The sequence below is a fragment of the Benincasa hispida genome, chromosome 11 (genome assembly GCF_009727055.1).
Source record: "Benincasa hispida cultivar B227 chromosome 11, ASM972705v1, whole genome shotgun sequence".
NCBI lineage: Eukaryota > Viridiplantae > Streptophyta > Magnoliopsida > Cucurbitales > Cucurbitaceae > Benincasa > Benincasa hispida.
The window spans coordinates 82,614,158-82,637,511 of record NC_052359.1 but is presented as its reverse complement, the minus strand read 5'-3'; the positions used below and the strand labels follow the sequence as shown (position 1 = coordinate 82,637,511).

Genomic DNA, 23,354 nt, shown 5'->3' with positions numbered 1-23,354 from the left:
AATAAATAAAGGAGAAGTTCGTCTCTTTTTCAAATAGAAAAGGGGCGACTTGGAGAGAGGTAGAATTGACTACTGACTACGGAGGAAGTGCTCTTCCATTCCTGCCTCCTAACACAGTTTCTGGGGATCATCACAAAAATAATTGAGTTTTAGAGAGGATTATCAACATAGAGATTTCCGTGATTCATCAATATTGTGATAAATCATAAATTCAGAGGTACCAATAGAAGCACTTCTTTAAAGTGACAATATCGTTATTAGAGAGGAGAATAATAAATATTTCCTTGATTAATTCAGAATACAATAGTTCATTAAAAAGAACCTAGACTACAATTAATATCAGAAAATAGAAGGGAAATCTTAGGAGAATATGCTTAAACTAATATGTTAAAACAATTTTCCTAAATTGCCATGTTCGAGTTGTTCTGATCATCTTTCTCTATGTGACCATTTTCTTTTACTTCTTTAACTCCGACTCCATTGCATTCAATTTCATTATCTTCGTGGTCCTTCTCAGATGTTGATTCTTCTCTCTCTTCCTTCTCTTTTTCTGCCATTTTGGCCGCTTCAGCTTCTTCCTTGGCCTTCTTCTCAGCTGCTTCTTTCGTACTCTCAAGAGCTTCAACCAATCTCTTCAAACACTCCTCTGTTTTTTCACCTTCATATTTCGGCATCAAATTCTCAGCCACATCTGCCGGAGTCATTTCTGTCTCCTCAAACAAACCACGAATCTTTTCATACGACTCATCCCATTCAACATCCAAGTAATTCATCGCAAGAACTTTGAATGCTTCGAACCCACAATAAGACATCTCTATATGTTTGTCCATTCTTCCTCTTCTAATCAAAGCTTCATCAAGCTTTTCCTTGTGATTTGTCGTGAAAATAATCAACCGCTCTCTACCACACGCCGACCAAATTCCGTCGATGAAATTCAACAACCCAGAAAGTGTCACTTTGCTCTCTTTCTTCTCTTCTTTTTCGGCTTCCTTAACAGGGTCCTTGATCTTTTCCTCTGTATTTTCCTCTTCCTCTGTTTTCTTCTTCTTCCGTTGACCAGTGAGATCAAGAGAGCAATCAATGTCCTCGATCACAATAATCGATCTATTCGAAATCTCAATCAATAATTTCTTCAACTCTGTATTATCCTTAACAGAGGTGAGTTCGAGATCATAAACATCATACTCCATGAAATTCGCCATGGCGGCGATCATGGTGGACTTCCCAGTTCCCGGCGGACCGTAGAGAAGATACCCACGTTTCCAAGCCTTGCCCACCTTCTCATAATAGTCTTTTCCATTCTTAAATTTCACCAAATCATTGATAATCTCTTGCTTCTTCTTGGGATCCATAGCCAGAGTTCGAAACTTGGCAGGATGCTCAAAAGGGACATGTCTCCAACTACTTTTGTGCCACCAATCGTTGTTCGAGTTGTTCATATAAAGCTTCCGCTGCCGGTTTTTAAGCTCAACCGCCTTGCCTTGTTCCATGATGTGGTTAATAAAAGACCCAAGAATGATGTCTCTGTTCCGGCGGTGGAATGTGAGGTTGTAGAATCGTTTCTCATCGGAAGAAGGGTGATAAGAAATAGTCTGGCTTTTGGGCGTAGATTTTATGGAAGTCCACCAGATCTTGACGCCTTCGTATTCGTCAATAACTTCTTCGTTATCAGCCATACTGAGAACCAAAGATTTGCTATCTTTGACTGCCTCTGCTCTCAGCCGCTTAGCACGGATGGCGGTTTTGGAACCAAGGTAGTTTTGAATGGCTGTAAAAGCTTCACTCCGGCGGAGACGCTCGCCGGTGTACTCAGGGAAGGTGATTGTAATGTAAGGATAGAGAAAACCGGTGAATTTGTGGACATATTTCTCGATATGGCCACGGAGTTGGTAAGGGCAATATTGTTGAATAATTGCCCAAACAAACATGATTGTCGCCATTAAAGACCCAATGTGAGTCCATAGCTCCACCATGGCCATGGCCATGGGTTGAGTAAAAGGGTAGTTGGGAAGTTTATAGAGAAGAAGTGAGGAAGGACAGAGGTGGGTTTTGAATGAAGGGAGGAGGAAGGTTATTGGTACTTTTGGGTTCTTGAATTGAAATTTATGTGGTGGGTTTCAGAGTTTTGAAGTCTTTTTCAAAGAAGACGACGAGCAGAGCATCTTCGTCGCATCTTCCAGTGTGAACACCCATAGTTAAGTCTTCAATATTAAGGCTGATATTTTGTTGGGTGAAATACCATTGTGGTCCCTCGGCTAGTTCACATTTAGGTGGGATCACCATGATTGTAGGAAAATCTTAACCATGTGTTAAATTAGAATCACCTTTTTTTTTTTAATGATTTGTTTTAAAATTTTAGAAAAATACTTTTTGATCTATTTTAAACATTTAAGGGCTTTTGATAGCCCACTAGAGTTGGGTTAGATCGGCTTTTTAAGCCCATCCGATATTTGACCCCCGTATAAAAGAACCGTTTTAACATACTATTTTCTCTCCCCATTTCATTAATTACTCTCCTCATTCTCTCTTTTTCATTATTCACCTCTCTGTCTCGATTTTTTTTTTTTTTTTTAGATCTCATTATTTTTTTTGGTAGATTTAAATATTTCTTTTTTGTAGTTCGCGTCTAGATTTCCTCATATTTTATTCGTCCTTATTTGATTTTTCAATTGTTGTTGGTTCTGTACTTTGTTCTGACTGAGCTTTCTATTATTTTGGGCATCTTATTGTCTTGCATGTTTATGACTAAGACTTACTCTTATAATTTGTTATTCGTCTATTTTCCTATTATTCCTCCTTATATTTTCTTAGACTTCTCTACAGCAGCCTCCTCTAATACACTAAGTTGGAACGTCCCTGCTCTAACGTTTTTTTTTTTTCAAGTTTTCCTTAAACCATTTTTACATTCTCATATGTGTGGTTTGATTGTTGCAATATGTTATGTTTTCTTCTTCTACTTCAACCTTATTCTATTTATATAAGGTAGCTAACAAATGAAAGATTGCCCTACACAAGCTTCTTTCCTTCCTTGTATTCCAAGTAAGATCTGTCATTAACGTTTTTATGTTTTTGTTAGGGAACATCTATTTTTTGCACTCTTATGTGTGGACCGTCTTGAATACCATTCACTCCAAACATATTCAAAAGGTATGTTTTAGTATATTTTATTTCTTCTTCATTCGTATTGACCTACCCTTTGGTCTAATCATACTTATTTTTCTTCCGTGTAGGGTATAAACTAATCAAACATACATTTCGTAACTAGTTTGAGGTTCATAAGTTTTATGTTCAAAGTAATATTTGTTATAGACTACTATTTGTTGCTTCACTTGGTGAACTTTTATGTGGTTTTGTATTTTTTTCACTTGTATATTGACATTGTTAGGGACTTTTTTTCTTTGTATATTTTGATTCGTCGTAAATAGTCTGACGTTCGTTTTAAGTTTCAATATATAAATTTCAATTTAGAATTCCATCGATAAATTTAAATTGGTTCAATTTTTATTTCATTTTATTTTATCTTGCATTTTTCTCTAAAATTAAAAAGAAAACTGCGAATGGGAATAGAATAAAAAAATGATCTATTTTTTATTTATATAAAGAATAACTATAAATACATAAAATTAATCTTTTTTTTAAATAGTTGTACTTTAAATATAGAAAATTAAAAAAAATATTCGCTCTGTTTTTTTAACTTTTACAATGTAATGAATCTTTATAAAAATATCGTAATGTCTTATAATGAAAGTTATGTTTAATATTGTAAAAATATTGTAATCAAGACCAATTTTGAACGAATGTTCCATGTAATATTTTCTAATATGACATAAATTTCACGACAAAGAAAGTATAAGCATAGAAATAAAAATAGGAACGAAAGTTAGTATGTTTTTAACAACATAAGCATAGGAATAAGCAAAAGTTAGTACCTTTTGAACATCATAAACATATGAATAAAATGAAAAAGTTTTAAAATTGCTTTGACAAGTCTTAAAATTGCTTTTAACAATAATCAAATTTTCAATAATTATTTTATAATATGTCACCACCCTGTAGATTAAAGCTTTAAGTATGAGATAAAAATGGTCATCTTTTTAGAATTTATTTTGGCTATAAAAAATTTCATATATATATATATATATATATATATATATTTCACTCTATAACCTTTTTTTCAAAATTTTAATCCTCAAATTTTTACTAAAACCACATTGACTAATTTGTTTTATAATGTGGAAGTATTGTCTTTTTTAAATATAATTTTTTCACACTCTTTATGTTTGACATTTTTAGATGATATTAATTATGTATGGAATTTTTAGATGATATTTATTTATTAATTCTATAAATCTTTATGTCTTTTTTTTTAATATAATTTTTTCAAGCTTTTTATGTATGACATTTTTAGATGATATTTATTTTATTAATTACACAATTTAAGCATTTATTGAAATTTTAGAGTATGCTTAAATTATAGGCCAATATATGATCAACTATTGTAATATATCTTAGAAAAATCTAATGATCTCAACTATTATATATTTATCTAGACTTGTTTCGATTTTACGTAAATATAGTTATAATTTTTCGACTAGAATATTTAGTTGCATAATTTAGAACACATATAAGTAGTAAAGGGTTGCATGAGAACCCTTAAACCATAACCATTAGAACTCCTAAATCCTAACTCTCCAAAAAACCCTTCACCTCAACGCTTATCATTGGTATTGACTACCCCTATTTTGAAAATATAGGTAAATAGGAAAAGATAAATTCTATGTGGTATTCATTGGCCATAACATAGGGATCTACCTATCCTGGCACGAATGTCATAGTCAAGTTAGTGAGTACAAGGGGTATTACACAAGTCGAATGAAACATTTGATGAAGTAGATCATGCATATAGGTCTTATTGTACAATGCATGCTGGACCAGTTATGGTTGTCCCTAACGGACTAGTTAATAAATAGAGTATAGGACAATGTAGTACAACTACTGCAACTGTAATAGGCTTCATTTGTGGGATGATCGTAATGTATACTTGGCTCGAGATAGTAGGACATGATTGATGTACTCAGTTGTCAAGACTTGTCATTTTGTAACTAAACCTAATTTCACTAATTCTTAGCAAAATTCATCCTTTCAGGATCTACATACTTTCCCCCTTGTCCTAGTAAGATGGAGAATGTTCAGGAGCTATTTACAATCATAACAAGTATTATAGAGTCTCAAAGAAAATTGTTCATGAGATTGACCACGCTGCTTAACAATAATAGAATGATAGAACAACAACTAGTGAACGTTAGACACTGCATCTGACAATTGACATTCTTTCACCTCATTTACGAAAGTGACTTGGCGTGTCGCGAGAATACTCAAATGGATAGAAGGATATTTATGATTTTGTGCAACATGATTAGAACGACGGGATGTTTGGAGCCAAGTTGATGTGTTGGAATTGAAGAGATGGTGGCAATGTTCCTACACATTCTTGCTCATGATGTGAAGGATCGAGTAGTACACACACATTTTTCGAGATTTGGCGAGATGGTTTCGAGATACTTCGATGTAATTTTCAAAGCAATAATAGAACTACATATATTCTTGTTGAAAACCCTTGAACTGATTACAAGTGCATGTACCGATGGACGATGGAAATAGTTTAAGGTAGAACAAAGTTCCAATACCATTCTATTAATGCATTCGAAATAAATTGTGCTGATATCTTCTCGAATTATCATGGTTAAACAATCTCAACAGTCCCAAAATGGTACAGGATACTACTACCTGTATGATGCTGGCTACCTTAATGCTGAATTGGCTTTGTATAGAGGGAAACACAACCATCTCTCAGGCTGGCGTGGTGCGAGCACACACCGACAACACCGAGAGAATTACATGAAGCATTCGTCGGCAAGAAACATTATCGAGCAGGCATTTGGACTATTGAAGGGGCAATGGGCAATTCTTAGGGGCAAATCCTTTTACCTGGTACAGGTCCAATGTCGAACGATAACTGCATGTTGCCTGATTCACAACTTAATCATAAGGGAGATGGAGATAGGTGCTTTACTTGATGAGTCGCAGGATGATAATTCTGCATCTGCTGTTATAGAGGGGGAGCATATTGAATTTATTGAGACATTAGACGAATAGACCCAATTTAGAGATGATTTATTTACTGAAATATTTTCCCAGTGGTAATGATCATGATTGTGTTTTTGAAAAAAAAAACATATTTGAACGTCTTATCTACTTGTTGAACAACATTCTTGTGCTTCATTTACACTGTAAACATTTTTAATTCGATTATTTGACTTCTTGGTTCTTTTTTAAATATGGCACGAAGCTGTTTAATTTTGAATAATGTCTTTACGATGTATACATGCATGAATCAGAATGGCAAGTGATGGAAAAGATCGAATTATACATGAACGAAAGTTGAGGATGCTAGGTTGGTGAACACCCTAATCTCTTTGGTGGAGTTCGGTTGGAAGTTCAACAAGGGGACCTTTCGACTGGATATCTACAACACTTAAAGCGAATGATGGAGGAGAAGTTTCTCGAATGTGGCCTAAACTAGAATACCATCAAATGCAAAATTAGAAGTTTGAAGAAACAAATTCGGTAGTAGCAGAGATGTTAAATCAATCTGGGTTTGGATGGAATGAGGAATTTAAATATGTTTAGGTGGATAGGGAGATCTTCGATGTCTGGGTTCGGGTAAGTTTTTTTAAAAAATAAACAATGTACACCACACCTGTCTTTGTATAATTTCTAATATTGCTTCTATATACCAATGCAAAGTCATCTTAAAGCAAAGGGATTGTAGAACAAGTCATTCCCCCATTACAATGAACTATCAAATGTATTTAGGAAGGACAGGACAACCACGCAATCCTGCAAGCCCCTAGTGGTGATGGCGTCAAATTTGTTCTGAAAAATGGAGGATAAGATTCGGCTAGGATCACAGGAATACCCTACCCCAGATAATGCACAAACCCAACTGCTTGAGGATGCAATGGAAGAAGATCATTTAGATATGTCCACGGGGAGAGAAAGTGTATTAGATATCTATACAGGCAGAGCAAGCGTATCAACGGAGCCATCCAGAGGGAGTAAGAGGAAACGACTGACATTCCAAAATGAAATGACCGACATCATGCGATCAATCGCTGATATGTAGTCAACACACATGGGAAAATCGAGAAATTTGAGCTGGAATTTAGAAGTTGAAGAAGGTAGTTCGGGTCCATATTTGGTATTGAAGAGCTGATTAAGGATGATAGATGCGACCTAATTGATATAATTGACACAGACATACAAAAGACGAACCTCTTCCTCGTTGTACGGGAAGAAAAATGACTACGGTATTGTACACGCTTTTGTCAATTTGTTTTTTGGAACGGTCACATATTCGGTTGTTTGATATAATCTTTTTTATGTTCAGAAGAATGTAACTGTACTACACTATTACATTCTTACCATCATTATAATGAAAGGTAATTATTTTTATTCGACATATACAATCCATATTATATAAACATAAATTGTTAAGTTATCCAGTTATTCAACGTTTATGTACAACATGTTAGTTTTTTTATGATAATGTTAAGTTAGCAAGATTCAATATACATGCATGATATACCAATTCATAAGTAATTCGGTTGCAATATGACATGTATTTTGATGGCATGTTTTACAAATTGAAGATATTTAGAGTTTTTATAGTTTTTGAAAAGAATACGTTGAAAAGAATCTGTTATGTTTTACAAATTGAAAAAAAAAAAAAAAAAACTCTTTTGCAATCAGTTTCACTACAGCACCTGCTGAAAAATCCATTAGATAATGAACTATTGGTTCTAAGTCATCTCTGGCCATTGATGAGAAGGGGCTGGGGAGGAGGACTCAATGAAAGGACATCAATTCAAATCCTGGACTTTCGGCCTCTGCGTCAGATCGTCTTCCTAGCAAAATGACATACTCCTAACTGAGAGAGCCAAGGGTAGCCTTTTCCAGTTTATGTCATAAAATGGTTGAGAAAATAAGTGTAGTTGAAAATTAATCAACAATGGCAAAGCAAAAAAATAAAAACAAAATAAAAACAAAAAAAAAGAAAAGAAAAGAAAGAAAAAAACCAATCTCATTTACAAAAATTGCATCAGATAACCCAACCCAACTCAACTCTATACTCAAACATAGACTTTCCAACCAAACTTAACTAAACTTTGCACACCAAATAAAGACAATAGTTACCAATTCAACTCAACTATGCACAACAAACACAGACAATTTAACTCCCCAGATAATGTAACTCTCTAGATAATAATTACCAAATCACTCAATTCAACTATTTGCTTTTATTGTGAGCCAAACGACCCCTTAGTTTCTAGTTTCAAAATGAAAGCATTTAGGCCAATTTGTTTTTTTTAAATTAAGTGATAACTTGTAGAAATACTAGTTATTGTCTCTTAGGATTCTTAATGATAAAAACATATTTGTCTTAAGGGAAAACAAATGGAATTCTTCAAACACTACTAGCTCTTATAAAAGCATACTTTTTGGTAAAATTGCTTCACTAATGCATCTTATTACAGGATTTCAAGAAAATTCACTAAATGTTATAGGTTAAGCTAACGCAAAGGCATGCATCCAAAGTTGCCCAACGCGGAGAAGATACATTGATTCATGTTGTTCTTGTTAAATCACCATTTGCAAGTATGGGTATCTGACTGTCGACGTCTGAAAAGCATATGAACTGGCAGGCGGCTAATCAGGGCATGGAAATTAATGATGTCTTATCACAAGTTGCTGAGAAAAACGCCTATAAATAAGAAGTTTTGCAACCAAAGAAGAGAGACCATTCTTAGAGATACCATAGAACTTAGATCATAGTTACTCTGTTGTTACAAGAAGAAGATAGGAGGAAAAGAACCATTGCCATTGTTGATCAAAGAGAATTGTTGAAGACCAAGCTCGAGAGAGAATTCTTCTTCATTTCCTCACCAAGTTGGTTGTACACGCATTTGAATCAAGCCAAAGAGGACAAGAGATTGAACTGTACGGTTTGACTCTTTCCTTTTCTTTCACTTCATTTCCATTTTTCATTTCATGCGATTAAGTGTGATTGTTGTAAAGACAATTTCGATTTTTAAAATTCAATCCTACATTTGATCCATCACTTTTGCCTCTATTTACATGCTATTGTGTGATTGATGTGTTTATGACTTGTTGCATGTTTAATCTCCAAGCTTTAATCATTTTGATCATTTGGTTGAAGTTATAATTCAGTTAAAACTATTCGAGAGAATAGGATGGCTAGAAACCCATTTAGTCAAAACGTATAGTAGATTTAGAGATAAAAATACTTGTGCTTCACTACTTTCTGTAACCAATGCATGCACCTTAGAAATAGAAGCATATGTGACATTCGCATTGAGAAATGTTGATAATATGATGAAAGGAACAGAAACCTAATGCATCTACATATATTTGGTTTGTAAACAAGCATCACTGTCATCTTCATTTCACCCTTACACCTACACACATGTTCATCTTACTTGGAATTAACACATACCCCTAACGTTTAGCACTACTCACTCATAAATCCCTTTGTTTCACTTGAACTCTTATGTTCTCTTGCATACATGCATTGAGATTAGCGTGGATAAACCTTTCTCGCATTTATCTAGGATCTTTCTGCAACCACCGCAACGCAAGGCCTGCGTTAGTCTGTCATAAATCCCCATTTCGACCCTTGACTTACCAGGAACCTAAGTTAGATTTATATTTGGATCTGATTTAGGAAAAGCTTGTACGCATTATACAAAGTGTAATGCAACACTTCAATGCAGCATCTAATCTTTTCACCTAGAGAAGTGATTCATTCACCATCTTTATTATATGCACTTTTAAACACACATCACGAAGAACAAACATTAAGATACTCCCACTTTCAAATTTCTTTTTTTCTTATCTAATTTTTACCAATGGTTTAAAAAACCAAAACAAGCCAAATTTTGAAAGCTAAAAAAAGTAGTTCTAAAAATTTCATTTTTGTTTTTGAAATTTGGCTAAAAATTTAACCATTGATAAAGGTGTAATATAAGAAATTTGGAGGAAATCAGCTCAATTATTTAAAACTAAAAATAAAAAACGAAATGGTTACCAAACTGGGTCACTTATTAAGTTTTGAGTTTGGTTTCAATTTAGTCCCTAGTTTTCAAAATGTTATAATTTTATCTTCGACATTTTAGTTTTGTTTCAATTTGGTCCCTAGATTTCAAGATTTACACTTTTAACCTCGATTTTTCATTAAACACTTATTTTCCTTCTTCAGTTGTAATGTATGTTAATAAATTTAAAATAATTAATATAATTACAGCTAATTAAGTTTCACTATTTTTCATCATGTTTAAAATTAAATTTAAAATTTCACTTCATAATTATTTTAATCTAATTAATAGACATTGATGTTAATAATTGGAAGTGAGTATTTAATGAGAAATTAAAGTAAAAAATGCAAAATCTTGAAACTAAAAGACCAAATTGAAATAAAATTCAAACCTCAGGAGTAAAATTGTAACATTTTGAAACTTAGGGACTAAATTGAAACCGAAGTCAAATCGATTAAATGTGTAATATTTTGAAACCTATGAACCAAAGAGAAACTAGATCCAAAATCTAGGGACCAAAAATGTATATTTTTCTTTAAATTTTTAAAAAGAGTTGAATCGAATAGACTCACTATTAAGTTTTAAGTAAACTGCAAAATCTGTAGCTTTTAGATTTAGCTTTTATAAAATTGTGTTACTCCGTTTAAATAAATATATTAGAATAAACAAAAAAACAAAAACAAAAAATCAAACATTTACCAAATAGGACGTTATATATTTTGTTATAATTCATTTTATATTAATTAAAATAACTATTATTTTTCTCACCAACTTCCACAAGTTTTGTAGAGTTTTTTCATGACTTATTTTAAAAAATATAACTCTGTTATTCATAAATTAAAGTTGTATTATTAAAATTTTATAATTAAACTATCTTATTAAACTTTATGTAACACACGTAGTATCAATTATCAAACTAGTGTATATAAATGCAAAGAAAAACAATTGTACCTTTTAAGGAATTAAAGCAAGAACTTTGGGAATTGTATAAACATCAATGTAGGAGTAATATACAACTACAACCAAAATTCAAATTAAAAATCTAAAATTATTGTTGTGAATGAATAAAAAAGAAAAATCAAGGTATAGAAGGGAAAGGCGAGAGATTGCCTAAGATAACAACTTATAATATATCTCAAGTTTAAACAAAAATATAAAAAAAATTATCTAAAGTAGAAATAATCTTATTAAAAATATATAGTTTCTATAAACAAAGACTAGTCAAATCAAAATGTCAATCTAACTTAATCTTTAGAACACGATTTCAAGCTGTTTGTTCACCATTTACCTCTGATAAAAAAAATCAAATTCACCCAAATCCTCAATTCAAACAAATTCTCCCAATTAAAGAAAAAAAAATCAAAGTTTCTAAACTTCATTTTTTCTCATTTATTTTTGTAAAATTTGATTAATCCGAGAATTACAAGCACCTTCGATTATCAAAATGCCTTGAATGAATATGAAAATAATTAAAATTGCAATGAAATTATGATCACTAACTTTTCAAAAAACTTGAACATCATTCTTATGATCCTACAACTTTTAACGAAAAAATCACATTGAAACAAATTAATTTTATGAAACTTCTCATTCATAAAAAGTCATCATTTTGTTTTTAAAAAATTAGTTATAGTTGAAAGGTTTTAAAATGGAGAGGTATGAGGTTAAAAAAAGAAAGCATTTACGTGAAGAGCAAAAATTGAGGCTTAAAACAACATTTTACATGGACAAAAAAAAATAAAGGAAAATTACATTGTATGACAAATACATTTTAAGAAATCGAAACCACGACTTCAACTTTTTTGTAATTATAGATGTGACAATCACATAGCAACCACATACAAATCAGATAATAATAAGTAGAAATCAAATAGCAATCAAATTTTTAGATGGAAGTTTTTTTGCCATGTTTGCAAAAAAATTAAAATCTAGAGATACGTCTAATTTTAAATTTATGTTTTTATTAACGTTGTAATTATTCCAAAAATAAAATTAAGGTCAAATGGTAAAATAAGAATTCTAAAAAGAAGTAAGAACCAAATGGAAAGTTAAAAAAATTTCGCCATTTTCAGTATTAATAGAGATAATGAGGTCTAAACAAAAAAAAAAAAAGAAAAAAAAAAAGAAAAAGGTAATTTGAAGATAATGAAGTTCAAAAAATTAGAAAACTTAAACAAAAAAAAGGAAGAAAAAATCACAGGACCTGACTGAGGGAGGATTTGCATGAAAGAAAAATAATGGATAGAAGTTATTTCTGATTATTCAAGAAAGCTAGAATCAAAAGCTATAGTTTTGGAGATTTTGAATATAAAAAAATCTATATTAACAAACACCTTTGACCGTTAAGATTTTTTTAAATTATTATTCCCTACTTACTCTAATCCCAAAAGAGCCTAAAATTGAACTGAGTTCTCAAGTACATGGATCATAATGATATTTTAACCATTATCTTGATCTTTGACTTTTGGGAGAAACGAAGTTATATATATTTTCTCAAGAGATTACTCCATCCATAGTAGCCATCAAGGTCAACTACAACTAGTTTATTGTATTCGTAATTATCTCTCTAACCATCACTACTATTAATTTCGTATTTTGTCCTACATTTAGTTGAGCTTAAACCCTTTGAGCATTCCGCAAAAGGCGACTCACCCTTGTTTCGTCTCGATAAAGGGGCATAGCGTAGAATCGAAGGTTTTGAGGCTTTCCTGCCCCTCACCACAGGGGTTTCTCTTACGCCAAGGGACATTCTGTCCTCTTTTGGGCTGGAGGCTCGCACCTTGCCCGCGTCTACTGGAGACTTCAATTGAGATCCATCCATTTTCTTCGTCGGCAAATTCCCCGTTGGCATAGTCTCACTGGAATTCTCGTTCTTTAAGTAAAACTTTGCATCTGCAAAGTGAGACTCGGCGTTAGAAAATGGATTAGAATCTGCTTCGACCTTCTTAATCTTGTCCTGATAAAACTTGAAACACTGATGCAGTGTCGACGTAATCACACCATTCTCATGAATCCAGGGGCATCCCAATAGCAGTTTGTAGGTGGTCTTTGAGTCTATCACATGAAACAGCGCGTCTGCCTTTAAATCGCCAATGAGGAGCTCCAAGCGTATCATGTCTATCGCCCTTTGGTTGCCTTGATTGAAACCCTGAATTACTAATTTGCTGTTTGATAGTTCTTCCATGAGTATGCCCAACTATTTCATAGTCGTCTTAGGCATTATATTGACGGCGGATCCGTTGTCGATGAGGATTCGACCCATTCTCTATTCTCGAATGTATCCAGAGACGTACAGAGGTCTATTATGCAATTTGAATCCTAACAGCAGATCTTCATCTGAGAAACCTATGGATGTGCAACACGAGACATAAGCATGTGTTGTGGGGGTCGGTGCGCTAGAGGCGTTGGATTCTAACAGTGCTTCAATCAGGGTTGTTTTAGCCTCTCGCGGGAGTGAAAGCAGGTCGTCTATGTTGGATAGTGATGAACCCTTTGGTTCTCCCGTCGACCTTAATGGGCCTGGAATAGTATCTTCCTCCTCCTTTTATGAGAGCATAGCTTTTTTTGGGTAGAGTAATAGGGAAGCCGAAACCCTCCCTTCATGCTGGTAATAGGTCAGAAAAGCAATTCAATCATACAGTCGAAGGTCTTCGACATATACAATTTTTTGTTGGCCGTGGATTTTGATTATTTTCTTGCCGTATTTCCAATGGAATCCGTCTTGTCGACGTGAGAGAATTGGGTCGCCGACGTGAAGAATTGGTCGTACCCATTGAGGATGCAAGCGACACATCTGTTGGCTTGAATTCATAATGTTTTAGTTTTGGTTTTTCTTTTTTTTTTCTTTTTTTTTCTTTTTTTTTTTCCTTAACAGATGACTCTCATGGGTTAAAATCAAGTTTTTTTTAATTGATAATCTTCTTTTAAATCTCAATTTTAATTGAGAATTTTGTGCATTTAAGCTTTAAAATTGATCAATCACTTGTAAATTTAAGTTTTAAATTTTGATTGTTCATATTGATGATTTAAGGTTAAATTTGATTAATCATGTTGTGGATTCAAGATTAATTGATCATGTTGTGGATTAAGTTTAATATGATTGATAATATTTGACGATATTCACATGTTTGTGTTACTTTAGTTATATTATGTGTATGCAATTATTAAGTGAATATTGGTAAAGACTATTTGGTGTTCTTCTCTCTTTTATTTTTGTATAAATAATATTATTATATTATTGTGTCTTAAATTTTCGATTGAATTGGTCAAAATAATATGTTACCAAAGTAGCCTTTGTTATCTAGATTAATTTAATTCTAAAATATAAGATGTGCATATTCATGAATTTATGCGGAATAATTATCGGCTCAAAGGAGAGATAATTATTTTGGCCAAATTATGGTATGCATGTGGTAATGAGTATGTGACAATTATAAGGATTGCTCATGTTGAAAAATAGTCAGTCCAAAGAAAGGCTATTTTTTTGACATAGTTAATTGTTAGTACTTTGATTACTATGTTGAGATGTTTTTACCCAAAGGCTGGACATCATCAAGTGTGTTTAGGTATCTAGTTTAAAAGGGCCCACCAAATTATGTGAAATTATTTTGTTATATTTAATTATGAGCATATATTTTGTTGTTTATTGTTTCAGTTGGATATTACTCAAATATCTGGAAATCTGAGTTCAATCCCTAAGTTGAATGGATCGAACTTCAAAATTTGGAAGGAAAGCCTAGAGATACTTCTTGGGTGTATGGATTTGGACCTTGCATTAAGGACCGATTAAACCTACTTCTTACTGAGGAACAGCCAAATATGGCTAATATTAGAGAAGTGGGAACGGTCAAATCGCATGTGTCTGATGATCATTAGGCACTCCATTTTGGAGTCTTTTTGGGGCTCTATCACGGAAAGTGAAAATGTCAATAAGTTCCTTGCTCCAAATTGAGAAATATTTTGCTAAAAATGAGAAAGGGGAAGCAAGTAGTCTTTTGACTTCTTTAACTTCTATGAGGTATAAGGGCAATGGAAAAATATAAGGGAGTACATTATGGAAATGTCCAATCTCGCAGGTAAATTAAAGGACTTGATATCGAGATAAATGAAAATTTACTCGTGGCATCTGGTACTTATCTCTCTTCCTGCACAATTTACTCAGTTTAAGATAAGCTATAATACTCAGAAGGATAAAATGGAGTATTAATGAGCTCATCTCACAGTGTGTGCAAGAAGAAGATAGATTAAGAGAGAAAGGACAGAAAATGCTCATTTGGCAACATGCTCTCGTGATAAGAAGAAAATGAATTTTGTGGATGCTGCAGAATGGACATCTCAGTAGAAATAAAAATAAGAAATAAGCTACTAAAAATCCTTGTTTTTTCTTCTGCAAAAGAAAGATCACTTCAAAAAAAGATTGTCTCAAGTACGCCAAGTGGCGTGTAAAGAAGGGTAAACTTCTTACTTTTGGTTTGTTCTGAAGTTAATTTAACTTCTGTACCCTACAGATACTTGGTGGTGTAGATTCTGGTGCCTACTACTCATATAAGTATATCAAATGCAAGGTTGCCTGTGGAGCCGGCCGTCAAGTGATGCTGAAAGATTCATCTATGTGGGGCGATGGCAAAGCAGTTTCCAGTTGAAGCTATTGGAGATTTTAGATTACTTTTAAAAAACCGGTTGTTATTTGGATCTGAATGAAGACTTTTGTTGTACCGTCATTTAGACAGAATTTAGTTTCTATTTCTAGTTTGGACAAATTTGGTTTTTCTTGTTCTTTTGGAAATAATAAAGTTAGTCTTTTTTCAAGATTCTAAGCTTATTGGTACCGGTTCTTTAATTGATAAATCTATATATGTTTGATTCTTTTTCTTCATTTAACAGATCCTGTTATCTTAATTCATGTGGTACAAAGCGTAAATTAAATGAGAATTCCACTATGTTATGGCACAAGCGTTTAGGTCACATACTTCTAAACAGAGAATTCAGAGACTTGTGTCAGATTTGGAATTCTTGATTCCCCTTTATTTAAGTAACTTCAACGTTTTGTGGGAATTTATTAAGGAAAAAAAAACAAACATAAGAAAATTAGGTGCCAACAGATGTTCAAACGTCTTAGAACTACATACATACAGAAATTTGTGGGTCCATTCCCTACGACCTCTTGGAATGGACAATAATATTTTTATTACGTTCATAGACGACTATTCAAGATATGAGTACCTATATTTAATTCATGAGAAGTCTCAATCCTTGGACGTTTTTCCAAGTCTTTCAAAGTTGAAGTCGAACTTCAATTGGAAAGAAAATTTAAGGTTGTCAAATCTGATTGTGGTGGTGAATATTACGGTAGATATTGATGGATCAGGTTAACAACGTCTAGGCCATTTGCCAAATACCTAGACGAATGTAGAATCATCCCGTAATACCCTATTGTCGGGCAAACCCAACATGAATGGTTATAGCAGAGAGGCGAAATAGAACACTTAAGGATATGGTAAGAAGTATGATTAGTCATTCTTCTCTACCCAAAATTCCTCTGGGGTGAGGCACTAAAGACTGCCAGCATATTATCCTTATAGGGTACCAGTTAAAACAGTATTTAAAACTTCTTATGAGCATGGACAGGAAAGAAGCCTAGTATTAGCATCTTCACATCTGGGTTGTCAAGCTGAAGGCTAGCCTTATAGCGCCTAATGAAAGGAAAATTGGACTCGAAGAACTATTTGCTTCTATTTTGTTGGGTATTTTACTGAGCAACTCTCGGGGTTTCAAGATTTTATGAATCCCCACTTCATAGATCATTTGTTTGAGATTAGGAAATGCTAAATTCCTTGAGCGATGTTGAGTTTGAGGGGAGATAATATTAAGGAAAGTTGTCTTTGAAAGAGGGAATGGTTTCTTTTCCTCAATGTTGATTATAAAATGTGTTCAGCTTTAATTCCTGGACTTCAATTTTGGTTTGAACCAATTATAGATACAAGGACAACATTGAAGTCCCCCATTTTGAACCTGAAGTTTCAAAACTCAACAACCTCAAGAAGTGCCTTAAGAAAGACTACTATGAGAGAAAGAGTGCAATGCCAGAGTGATTATTAGCTACTGTCTTCAGAACCAACAGGATGATGTAGGCGTAATGGAAGATGATCCACAACTTCCAAACAAGTTTTAAAAGTTCTAACTTCAAAAGTGGATAAGTGCTATGGAACGAGGAACAATAAAATCCATGAAAGACAATTGACGTTTGGGAACTTGTCGAACGTCATCAGAAGTGAACCCATAGGTTGTAAATGGCTATTTAAAACCAAAAGGGATTACATGGCATATCGAAAAGTATTAAGGCTCGTCTTGTTTGCCAAAGGTTTTACTCAAAAGGAAGCATTGATTAGCAAAGAGACTTTCTCTCCGGTTTCATTCAAAAGACTCTTTCTTAGGTAATCATGGCACTTACTCACTTGATTTAGAGCTACACCAGATGGATGTAAAAAAACCGCATTTCTCAATGGGGAACCATTGATGAGACGATTTTATATGGTGCAACTAAAAACTTTGTGTCTTGGTAATTCAAGGTCTATGGTGTGCAAATTAACAGAAATCCATCTACTGGTCTCAAACAAGCCTACTCATCATGGTATACACAAATTCCATGAATGATAACCTCATTTGGGTTTTGAGCGTTGAACATTGTGGAAGATTGTGTATATACAAAAGTTCAGTAGGAGTAATCAATCTTTCTCTGGTGTTATATGTCATGACATACTCTAGTAAGTTAATGATAGTGGTTTATTGCATGACATTAAGAGATTTTCTCAAAAGCAAATTTTGAGATGAAGGATCATTGTGATGACTTCTTGTATTAGGAATTGAAATACTTGCGAGATCGTTCTCAGGTTTTGAGATTGTCACAAAAGAACTTACATTTTGAAAAGATCTGAGTAGATTTGGCATGAAAGATTTAGTGTTTACCAGAGAAAGATACCCCGATCGCTAAGGTGTATACAATTCCCATTTAGGTCAATGCCAAGACCACACTCGAGACTTAGGAGATGCGAAGATTCCTTATGCATCGGCCATTGGAATTTTGTTATGCCCTAAGTATGTATGCGTTAAGATATTTGCGTTTATTTAGTTGGAGTGTTAGGCAGATACTTGAGAAAGCCCACAGGATGGTCATTTGGAAAGCAGCCAAACAGGTATTATGAGGATTACAGAGAACAAAAGATTATATGCTCACTTACCGGAGAATCAGAAAGTTTTGGAGATCATTGGGTATATTCTGATTCTGATTATGCTGAGATGTCAAGACCACTTTGCGATCCACTTCAGGGCTATATCTTCATTTGTCTGGCTGGAGAGAGCTGTATCTGTAAAAGTGTATAAACAATGCATTATGGCTTCTTCTACCATTGGCTGGCGGAGTTTATAGGCATGTTTATGAGCGCGTCCAATCATGGGAATTATGGTTGGAAAATTTTTCACTGGAGGTTGCGGATAGTGATTGGCATAGATAAGACCACTAAAATTATCGTGACAATAAGTTCGACTGTGATGTATTTCCAAACAACAGAAGCAATCTCGAAGGTCAACGCATTTGTAGAACGTGAAGTTATCTGGTTGCTTTAAAGAAAAGAGTCAGGAATTTCAAATTCGATAGAACACATAGAAACAAACTCTATGGTTGGCGGATCCATTGACTAAAGGTTTGCCAACCTAACAGCTTTTTATGAGCATGTTTTGCCGTCACATAGGCTGTTAAGTACTTTTTCTAATTCCAGATTAGTGGGAGTTTGTTATTGAGGATGTTTCTTTACCTTAATTTTGTTGGTATTTTCTATATAGAATAAAAGTTGATGGTTATGTTTTATTATTTGAACTTGTTTATCATGCATGCAGGTTTTTTAGCATAAAGTTTTTTTTGATTGATCTCATTAAAAAATTTGGGACCAGTTGGAAACCAGGCATTATGATTTAGATCATTTTTGCATGTAGTTCCATGCTATCCATCCATATTTGTTAATCTTATGTCATTGAATGTATTTGGAATTGGTGATTCAAGGAAGGTTTAGTTACAAGGGTAGTGACGGAAAGCCGCTTTGATTATGTGCTTAATACAGTAGTATGGAACCAGATTGGAAACCTAAAGGGGGAATTCTATTATTGAAATAAACCTATTATGCGGCGTTTAAGGTTTATATGATTTAAAAAAATTCAGGTACATAGACATAGCCCAAGTGGAGATTGTTAGACATATTTAAATAATAATATGTTTAATAAAAGTATGCGGCTATGTATGTGAATAATAATTTTATCACGTTGGGTTATTTTTATTAGAATTGCGACCTTATTATGTGATCTTAATTAATTAAGGCCCAAATTCCTAATTGAGTATTGTACTTAATGGGTAGAAGCGCCTATTCCTAGTTAATAAAAAAAAAAATAGGTTTAATGGGAACCCTAAAAACTCTAGTATATTAAAGAGACCTATGGTCCCCTCCATATACCAAAACAATAAAGCAGTCATCTTTTCTTGAAATCCCATCTAAGAGAGAGATCTCACTAAGGGCATTCGGAGTTTGTGAGGAATAAGACCATATTATCTATCATCATTTTTAAAGTATCAAGTCCAATGGAACCGGATGTAATTTATTCTGACAATTTGGCATGAATGATCCTTAGGGTTTATCTTATTCAATATAGAAATGAAATTTAGCTACAAACAACTCATAATGGGTTGGTTTTGTTCAAATAAATGAAAATTTTATGGTTGGATTGGTTCATGGCACCAAAAACCGAACCCCGGATTTATATTAACTTTAAAAATAATATTTTTTCTATAAACACAAAATATACATATTGATTTTAATTAACAATATTTAATAAATACCAACAACTCTTTAGAAGTAGTTTCTCTTTTACACTTTATAAAAAAAAATTTCACTATATAAATTTGGAATTGAGTTGTTTATCTTAATTCAAATATATTGAAAATAATTAAATTAGACTTTTACATATTTACGTATTTGGCTTCTTTTTAAAAAAAATTTAAATAAATGGACCCGATTAACCGAACCAACCAACCAAAATCTCAACACTATTATGCACCAAATTTGAAGTAGAACAAATCGAGATTAATTTAGACGATCTTTTGACATATAGTTACTTTGTTTTGGAGATTACAATTGAATTTTTCTTCAGGAAGTGTATATTTTGGTTTTTACCTCACTTATTTTCCTCCTTTATTATTATTTAAATAATTCTGTTTCCTTTCTGAAATTTATTTATTATTTCCAAAATAACAAGTTTATGCATTCATACATGTCTCCTCAATGCGTCTAACAATTCCTATTCACCTTAAAAATAAGGGGAAAATTCTTATTCACAATTTTTATCTCTAACCAGAAAAAAGAAAAATAAAATTAAAATCACTTATATCTATTCAATCTTAAATAATTTTTTAAAAAAATAATTCCACATTTTACACCATCAAATAAAAGAAATTTTTATAAAAAAATCAAAACAAATAATTCCACACATTTTTCCCTATTTTGTTGTCATTCATATTTAGGGTTTAATAGATTTATCTGGAAAAATGTCAGTTTACCGAAACTTTCCCATTCAATAGTTACCTCATCTTTATTAATTCTACTTTTTTTTAACCCCAAGATAGAACTTTAAGTAGGACCCACCATGCTAAAAAAGACGATCTTTCCAATTGCCTTGAATATGAAATATCAGAACAGCCAACTCACTTATCTTAAATAGAAACGCTTTCCAGATCACTTTCTTGAACAACTCAAATTTCCAAAAAAGGGACAAGTGTGTTGAAAAGTAGCTCTTTATTTTAGTTTTTCAGAAAGTTCATGAACATGGAGGCCCAAAAAATTACTTTTTTAAAGAAAGTTGTTATTGAGCAACAAAATCTTAAACTTCTTTTTTTTACTTGTATACCTTATAAAGGAGTATTGTTACTTTTTTAAGAGAAAAAGTGGAAGGAGAAAATTGAAAAATGAAAGTACTGGAACATGAAAAGTTCTCATTGAAGTTGTCTTTCTCTGAAGATGACTTTGTCCAACTTCACTGAGACAAACTCTTTGTTCAACTTTTTGTTCATGCAATTGAAACAATCGAGTTGTCTCGTGAAGTTGACCAGGTCAACTATTCTCGTGAAGTTGACCAAGTCAAACTCTCTCATAAAAGTTAACTTTCTTCTATGTTTTTTTTAATATTTATATATACATTTTCTTCTAGCTAGTAAGTTTTTATTATCACTTGCAAAATGTATCGCATGTGTTGTCTGTTATATGGTGGTATTTGGAATGAGGTATGCAGGTTGTGATCTAGAGGAGTTTGGATGTAAGAGGTGACATTTTGCTTTCATGACTTTTCTTGTTGGAGTTTGTATAATCTAAGTTGGGATGATTAAAAAATAAAAATAAAAATAAAAATAAAAAACACAATTCTCACGCCTAAGATGTCTATACATTTTGGGATCTAGGGTTCCTTACGCATTTGATACGAAACGATCAGAATTCAGGTTCCTTTTAACTCGTGAGGACGCATTGTAGGCCCCCTATCTATTTATTAACGAAATCAAACCTTATTGTATTGCCGACAGTGACTTAAAGAACCCCAGTTTGCTTCATACCTCCAAGCTTTCCATACAATTTAGCCCAAGAATATTCATCTCCTTACTTATCCTACACAACCTTCCTTAAACAAAAATTATACATCAAACTATGCACATCGCTAAACCTCTTTTAGATAATAATGTTGCTCCATATAATCTATTTGATAATAGTTCCTTTGATTTAATCCATTTACAATCGCGAGGATAATGATTCATCCTCCTAATGTAATGGTTATGAATGATGAAGAGGATATTGGTTGTGCAAAACAGGGCGGTTTGGATAATGTAAAGTGAGGAGAATGACATAGAGATGAAAAAATGTACATGTGAAAGGTTTTTAAAGCATGCGTGTAGGAGAGGGAGGACGTGAAACATGGCAAGGAGAACATAGTTGATTGATGATTCAAGACTACGAATGCGGAATTTACCAGAGGGAATCATTGATGAGTCTGATGAAGTATGATGATCTGACTGAAGATGATGACAGAGACATGAATGGAGGCGTGAATGTAGCAACCCATCACATGCGAAGCATTACTAAACCCTATATGTGGGAAGTAACTCATGCGGAACTGCCGCAGTCCCATGTACTGAATGCCCAATATTGTGTGTTTGAGGCGAGGAACATTACGATGATACAGTGTTACTACCTAAACTCAATAGAGACAATATCATTGTAGATATACGATATATAACTGGACACGTTAAGTTAACCTTTTTCATTTGTAGTATTTTGTTTAAAATGTACTTTATTTTAGGGGAATAATTTGTGGTTATTTCTTGACAAATAGGGGGCAATTTGCGATGTTTCATCTCCAAAAAAAATATTAAAAAAAAAAAAAAACCCAGAAGGCAAACCTTATGAGAATTAATTAAAGGCAAGTATAAAAATTAACAATGACCTACTTATTCATCATATTAAGTAGAATCTAGTGCCTAAGGATTACTTCATTCTTATTTTACTAGTTTTTTCTCTATTTTAGTGTCCTTTACAAGTTGGGAGCAACCGAATGTGGATTACTACGTCATGAGTAAAAATTTTTCAAATTTTGGGGGGAAAAAAGAAGTTTTTTGGATTTTGTACTCTAACGAATTATTGATTAATTAAAGAGTTTAGCCAATTAATCCCAAATCTTGGATGCTCATGATATGTAGGTCCATAAGGTTCTCTCTACTAGCTCATAAAACATGAACAACTTGAATTAGTAAATTGAATGAATTTTGAATATATCAATTTGAAAGTTTTCAAATTTGAATTTCAATTTGAAATGTTTCAAATTGAATTTGGGGTTTGAATGTAATAGTTTAAATTCAAATTACGGTTTATAAATTATATTTGATTATAATTAAATTAACATCTTAAATTTATTCAAATTAAACAATTTGGAGAGTTTTGAAATTAAATATTAATTATATGAATATGATTTTCATGTTTTAAATTTAGGTGTGTGATTAAATTTAATATTTGATATTAAATTACTAGTTAATTAATTAAATTTTGTTTAATTGATAAAAAAATCAAAATTAATTTCATTTTTATTTATCTCTCTCTT

General features: G+C 32.8%; 1 protein-coding gene across 1 annotated transcript; it reads right to left on the bottom strand.

The window, feature by feature from the left end:
• Positions 1-233: 233 nt before the first annotated feature.
• LOC120091078 (AAA-ATPase ASD, mitochondrial-like) lies at positions 234-2,107 on the bottom strand. The gene has a single exon (XM_039048904.1). It carries the CDS (start codon positions 1,983-1,985, stop codon positions 402-404), a length of 1,584 nt encoding a protein of 527 aa, XP_038904832.1. The 5' UTR covers positions 1,986-2,107; the 3' UTR covers positions 234-401.
• Positions 2,108-23,354: the final 21,247 nt, after the last annotated feature.

Excerpts from the sequence above, each read along its gene's own strand:
- LOC120091078 (XM_039048904.1), bottom strand. The coding sequence starts at position 1,985 with ATGGCCATGGCCATGGTGGAGCTATGGACTCACATTGGGTCTTTAATG.